Source organism: Sinocyclocheilus anshuiensis, unplaced genomic scaffold (assembly GCF_001515605.1).
Source record: "Sinocyclocheilus anshuiensis isolate Anshui unplaced genomic scaffold, SAMN03320099.WGS_v1.1 scaffold2763, whole genome shotgun sequence".
In the NCBI taxonomy this organism is placed as follows: domain Eukaryota; kingdom Metazoa; phylum Chordata; class Actinopteri; order Cypriniformes; family Cyprinidae; genus Sinocyclocheilus; species Sinocyclocheilus anshuiensis.
Window position 1 is genome coordinate 49,190 of NW_015554166.1, and position 7,117 is coordinate 56,306.

The 7,117-nt window shown below is 34.8% G+C and overlaps 1 protein-coding gene across 3 annotated transcripts in view; it reads left to right on the forward strand.

Annotated features, from left to right (window-relative positions):
- The first annotated feature begins 370 nt into the window (after window positions 1-370).
- The window catches only part of LOC107670924 (myosin regulatory light chain 2, skeletal muscle isoform type 2), a 16,704-nt gene continuing 9,957 nt past the window's right edge, over window positions 371-7,117 (forward strand). Inside the window, exons 1-7 of one of the 3 annotated variants that reach the window (XM_016463747.1) lie at window positions 371-440; window positions 719-814; window positions 1,463-1,643; window positions 2,262-2,340; window positions 2,439-2,487; window positions 4,811-4,920; window positions 5,695-5,704. In XM_016463747.1, coding sequence (XP_016319233.1) covers window positions 438-440; window positions 719-814; window positions 1,463-1,643; window positions 2,262-2,340; window positions 2,439-2,487; window positions 4,811-4,915 — 513 coding nt within the window. In that variant the 5' untranslated portion in view covers window positions 371-437 and the 3' untranslated portion in view covers window positions 4,916-4,920; window positions 5,695-5,704. Of the gene's footprint in view, window positions 441-718; window positions 815-1,462; window positions 1,644-2,261; window positions 2,341-2,438; window positions 2,488-4,810; window positions 5,471-5,694; window positions 5,705-7,117 lie in introns of those variants that run through there. The other 2 variants (XM_016463746.1, XM_016463745.1) reach the window with 2 other exon arrangements.

Consider the following 7,117-nt stretch of genomic DNA (forward strand, 5'->3'; position numbering starts at 1 on the left):
TAAGCAGTTTTAATCACTGATAATAAGAAATTCTTGCTGTAACTGTTCAGTCTTACAAGACAGAGTCAATAATATTTACTAAATATTTAATAAAAAGAAACTGAGCCCTTAAGTCAAGCCAGCAACAATCTCTTGGGCTTGCCATATTTGTCCGCAAGTTAAACCAAACTATTGCCAAAATTACTGGACTGAATTCACCTCATTCCAAGGCGTGCAAATCCTATTTTGGATCAGGAATGAAAAGTGACACCAAAGCACCCCATATACCTCCTCTCTTGTACTTTCACCAGCTCTCACTTTCCTAAACCCGATGTTCAGGCTAAAGTTAGCACACCCAGGCCAGTATATAAGACCCCAGAGGGGAACTACAAAGATGTCAGTCACATCAGCGTGGTGTATACTTCCCCTCTTTTTACCAACTGCAAAAACTTTGAGAGATGGTGAGTGTTTTTTTGTAGAAGGTTTTCCACAAAAAATATAAACACTCTTTTTTATAATGAGATTAATTGATGAACACTTCTTATCATTTGATGATAGATTAATCGGTGGCGATAGATAGACAGACAGACAGACAGACAGATAGATAGATAGATAGATAGATAGATAGGAAGTGCATTTGCCAGTGCATTTAACAACCTTACATGTTGCAACTGTTAATATTGAGTAGCAAAAAAATTTAGCATATTATTTCAGTCTTCGTGTATGTTTTTCCCTCTAGGCACCCAAGAAGGCCAAGAGGAGGCAGCAGGCAGAGGGCGGCAGCTCTAATGTATTCTCCATGTTTGAGCAGAGCCAGATCCAGGAGTACAAGGAGGTAAATTTCTGCTAAACCTAAGTCCAATACATTAACATTTAGAGGAACTTAAGAGGATAGTTTTAACATCAGTCAAATCAGTAGTCATTAATTACATGCTCCCATGCTCATGTGTTTGAAAACCTTGAAAATTTTAGATTGCAGATTTCTATGTTTTAACTAGTAACTCAGAAAGTGGTCGATTTTAGAACTATTCAACCACTGGAAGAAAGTAATCACAAAGTGTAGTATTGGTTTTATGTTCAATAACCAATGGCATGAGCGTTAACTATATTTACAGTTTATACTTACACTTACAGTTTTATAGCTATTGTAAGTAGTAAAGAGGGGTGGTAAAGAGATTAGTTGGGGCTGGCAAATGTAACCAATCCCCCCTCTTTAAATATCCCCAGTCTTGTTGTACATTCTGTGACCTTTTAACAGCTTAGAAAGACAAGTGGGCAGCAGCTGCCAAGATACTTGGTCTCAGATGTCATCTCAAGTTTCATAGATATTCTGAAGAAAAACATCAAAACCTGATGCCAGAAGGGAAAAATTTCATAACTACAAAAATAATATTTTCTTGTATGAAGACAACATGTGTATCTTTTGGGACCTATGATGCAATTAGAAGTTAATTAACTGTCTAACACTCTCTAAAACAAACAGGCTTTCACAATCATCGACCAGAACAGGGATGGTATTATCAGCAAGGATGATCTGAGAGATGTGCTGGCCTCCATGGGTCAGCTAAATGTGAAAAACGAGGAGCTGGAAGCCATGGTCAAAGAGGCTAGTGGCCCCATCAACTTCACTGTCTTCCTCACCATGTTTGGTGAGAAGCTGAAGGGTGAGTCCAAATCTTTTCTGACTTAGTTTATTCTTGTAATGTCTGTTGCTAATACATTTGGTTTGGGGTTAAGTATTAAACTTTGTAAACTTTACCTGAACACATAACTCTAAGTTGCTGGGACATTTACATGCATTTGGAAGACACTGTTATTTAAAATGACTTACAGTGCTTTAAAGATCAAAAATTAATCAGTTAATTAATTTCTTTAGGAATGAAACCTATGACCTTGGTGTTGCTAGCACAATGCTTCACTGTTTGAGCTACAGGACGATGACAAAAAGTGCAAAGCAGCACCTTTAGACTTACACTGACAATGAAGGAGAATCCTAAATCATATCTAGAGACCACAATATAATAAATACTTGTACATTGGCATTTTTGACTCAAGTGAGTAAGCAACCACCCAGAACAATCTCTACACAGCAATGCCCTGGAAACATCAAATATCTTAGATTTATGGCAGCACGTTTTTCATAGACAAAAAAACATTTTAATTTTCTCCAGAAAATGTTGAAAATATAGTTTTATATTTATATTGTATATTTGAAGTGTTGACATCTCACATCAAGCATTCAGATCAAGAATTCACAACTATTCATCAAACTCTTCATTTAGGCGCTGATCCTGAGGATGTTATCTTGAGTGCTTTCAAAGTCCTGGACCCTGAGGCTACAGGCACCATCAAGAAGGAATTGTAAGTATCCTGACCTATTGGTGTTCACACTAGAGAATGAATAAACAACTATAGTGAAAGGCCATTTTCAAGAATGTAATATTTTATTTTATTTTCAGCCTTGAGGAACTCCTGACCACCCAGTGCGACAGGTTTACCGCTGAGGAGGTTAGTTGTAGTTGGATTATTTTAATTAGTGGTGTTTGCTAATTCAGGAATCACAGTTACATTTTCTCATACTTTAAGTTCCATGTATGTGTAATTATCCCACACCATTAGTGCTACGGCCATGTACCAAATTCAAATTGTGCGGTTTGTTTTTCTGCGAAGTGTGTAATTACTGTTTGCCTGGCAAGCAATAAAAGTGAAAAATATCCCTTAGAAATACAATTACACTATTGCCCAGCTCCAAACTGATAAATGTGATACATTTTTATAAATTCTAATATAATTTTTATAAATAGATTTTTATAATCTCAAAATTTACATGAATTTACATTTAGCAACAAAAAATTAAGCATTAAAGCAAATGTATGTAAAAAATGTTTACCTTGATATTTCAGTTTTAAAATCATTCTGATGGTACACTGACTTCTAATAAGGCAAATGGCTTCTGTTTCATTCCTGTGTTCCTGCAAATTTCTGCTCTGGGAGTATATAGTTTTGGTGAGCAGGTACAAAATTCCACAAAAAGGGTGTGTTATAGCAGCAACAAATGTTTGTGTACAGCTATCCACTGTAATTATGGCAGTGATATATTAACAATGGTGAAGCAAACTCACACCTCTGAAGGTGCCAGTTAAGAGAAGAAACTTAAAGAAAAATTATAACTGCACACTCGCTTAAGTATAGACTTTCTTTTATTATCAATGTTTTGGCGTGAGAACCTTCATCAGGATTAAAAAAAAAATATCGTTGATAATAAAAGAAAGTCTATACTTAAGCAAGTGTGCAGTTATAATTTTTCTTTAAGTGATATATTAACAACAGTGAATTTCACTCCAAAATCACAAAACCACATGCAGATGCTTAAGGTATTATAAATTTGCTTTGAAACAATGGCTACGTTTACATGCAACCAAATAATTCGTTTGTAATCGGATTGATGGCTCAGTCGGGCTGAAAAGCCTTCATGTAAACACCTTAATCGATCCGATTGGGCTCGATCGGAATGAAATTTCGATCGGATTGAAGGGGGTGGATTCCGATTTGAAGTTTGTAGGGCTGCCCTCGACTAAGGATTTTTCTGGTCGACTAGTAGTTGTTCATTTGAAGCATTAGTCAACTAATCGCATGATTTTTAATAAACCATTGAAATCATTATAATGAGCCTTTAATTGCCTACAAAGCCTAGTAAGTGCTCAAGTACACACATAAAGCTTGCCACAGCGCACTGGCAGAAGTAATGATTATCAATGTGTCAAGGAAAAACAGTAAGGAGACTGCATTACAATTTTAATAATGTGCTTTCTAATAACGGCTTTCTTTGTTTTCGGATTAAGAGATGAAGTCGGCGACACTGACTTTGCAGTAGTGGATGCGTTTCACATGGATTACATAATCTGAGAATTTGTTTTCCATTTGAATTGGTTCATTGGAAAGTAGACATTTCACTCTCTATAGATATATTTTGAATGTCTGTAAGGAAAAGATATACACGGAATTTAGCGCTCAAGTTCACAGACCGAGACGGCAAAAAGCACATCATGTTTGCTTTCATTATTTTACAAAAACGCGGTATTGTGAGTGCACTCAAATAAACGTAGAGTCTTTACAGATTTGAAAGATGTGTTACCCTTATCTGTATGACCAAAAATTACCAGTATTTTAAGAGCAAGTCAGTGCACCGGCGCCTCCATCTGTCCTCCAGTAAGCACTACTGTTCAGCTTCCACACTCAGCACAGACACTTGAACAGCGCACATTTCTCTAGGATAACATTAGATTGAGTGGCCATGTAAAGTTGCTAATACTTACATATTTCAGATGATAAGCCATATTTGAGAGGTCAATGAATGATAGTTGAGCTTTTGGATGTCCTGCCCGTCGATGTACTGTATTACCAGACCAGCCATTAACGATCTGTTAGTCACAGACTGCGTGACTTCGCCCGTTGATTTTTTTTTTCTGTGCGACTAAGCGACTAATAACATTTTGGCTGACCAATCCTCTTCTGGTCGACTAACGATTATTCTACTATTAGGGGGCAGCCCTAGAAGTTTGTGACATATAAACGTGCACATCAACCCGATCACTTTATTTAGCATTCATGTAAACACTACATTCAGATTCATCAATCGGAATGAATTCAGTCCGATTTAAATAAAAATTGTGCATGTAAACATACTGAATGTGTATTATAAAAAGCGCTCTACATTGAAGGAGTGAACTGAGCCATATATGGAGACATATGGGATTTTTTTCCATGTGTAGCAAAGCATTAAACCATTTACTGATCAATTCTTTAATATCTTCTGATTATTTTCTTTTAGATGAAAAATCTTTGGGCTGCCTTCCCTCCAGATGTGGCTGGCAATGTAGACTACAAGAACATCTGCTACGTCATCACACATGGAGAGGAGAAAGAGGAAGAATAATCTCAGTCCATCAACCATCTCTCTACCTCCTCTCATTACCACAACATCTTGTTACATTTTCAGTCTCCCCATGGTCTATCTGTCCTCTCAAAGAAAGACGTGTCAAAACTGGAGGTCTGTTAGAATTTGGGCTGTCTGCACATGGAGCTAATGTGATAATTTTCAATAAAATAATCTAAAATCACAATCTCTCTGTTCTCTCTGCCATTGTTTCCCTTCATAAATGTATAAGCAGAGGAGATATTTAAAGAGATGGTGCATCTCTGTAACAGAGTGCCACCTTCTCTATCAATGTCTCCCATTTGTTTTCTTGGAGAGACAGAAATATTAAGAAAGAAAGACATTTGAGCACTAAGAGAAGACACAGAAGATAAAGTGAGGATGAGGAAAAGAAACAAAAGAAAACATTTGTTTCACACCCCCCCCACCCCGCCCCGCTCCGCCCCGTTTACTCCTCCATTCCAAAGTCCTATTTCCTTGCATTTTTCGTTCCTTTCTCTTAATTCATCTCTTTGTCATCAAAACCACCTGTAACTCAAAGATAACACAAATAAAAGCACCTAAATCTTTCATACTCCACGTGTCTGTTCGTCAATTTCCTGCCTCTGCAAGTGAACCAATAATAAATCTTTTACAATAAAGGGGTCATAAAATGCATATTTATGTATGTATGTATGTACAGTATGTATGTATGTATTTATGTTTTATTTTATAATGTTTTTTGCAGTCCACTTATATTGTTAGCAAGATTTTCACATCAAAAAACACACAGCATTTAGAAGTAATAGGCTATTTTCTATCCTGTTTTTGACCCTCTCTTTAAAACATTCCATTTTGATAGGTGTGCCACATTCATAACTTGAAAGCAAACACCTAATGCTATAATTGGGCAACAGTTTTGCATATTAAAAAAAACATTTATATACATATGTTGCATATGTTAAAACATTATTACAAATAAAAATATTTAAAAATCTGAATGGCTGTTTGACAATATTTAAATACTGTTCGACTTCCTTTGACCTCTGTGGCAAGCATAGATATGTATCCACCTTATTCTTCAATGCAGAAGTAAGCCAATGGATGAGACTTCCGATTCATTAGCCACTATAGGGAAATAACGAGAAGAATGACAACGTGCAGTAAACGGCATTGTTTTTCACTACAAGCCAGTGTGTTCATAATATACATATATATATATTAGTGCCGTCAAATGATTAATCGCGATTAATCACATCCAAAATAAAGGTTTTTGTATACATAATATATGTATGTGTACTGTGTATATTTATTATGTATATATAAATACACACAGTGAATATTTTCAAAATATTTACATGTATTTACACGTATAAATTTATATTCTTATATTTTATATTATATATAAATATGTTGAATATATAAACATAACATTTTTCTTAAATATATACATGCATGTTTATATTTATATATGAAGACTTCATTTGCAAAAAACGATAACTCCGTTTTTTTTTCTCCAGAAATCACGTTTTTTTAAATTGCGCATTCCAAGTAATATCAATCAAACTGCAGTTGGGTTGTTTTGATTAAGTAATATTAACTTAAACAAATACAGGTAATTTACAAAGTTAAAGTTAATTGAAAGTAAGTTTTTTTTACATATTAAAAGTTTGTTTTATAGCAAAAGCAGATAACTCCAACCAGGGGTGTAGCCATCATTTCAGAAGTGAGGGGGACAGAATTTTTTTATATATAACATTACAATATAACATTTCTGTAATCTATATAACCTACAAGTCAACAGTTTTTGAACGGTAAGATTTTTTATGTTTTATAAAGAAGTCTCTTCTGCTCACCAAGCCTGAATTTATTTGATTCAAAGTACAGCAAAAGCAGTAATGTTGTGAAATATTTTTACTATTTAAAATAACTGCTTTCTATTTGAATACATTTTAAAATGATTGCTGTGATCAAAGCTGACTTTTCAGCATCATTACTCCAGTCTTCAGTGTCACATCCTTCAGAAATCATTATAATATGCTGATTTGCTGCTCAAGAAACCTTTATTAATTATTATTATTATCAATATTTAAAACAGTTGAGTAAATTTTTTCTGGATTCTTTGATGAATAGAAGGATCCAAAGATCAGTATTTATGTGAAATAAAAAGCTTTTGTAACATTATACACTATACCATTCAAAAGCTTAGAGTCAGTATAATTT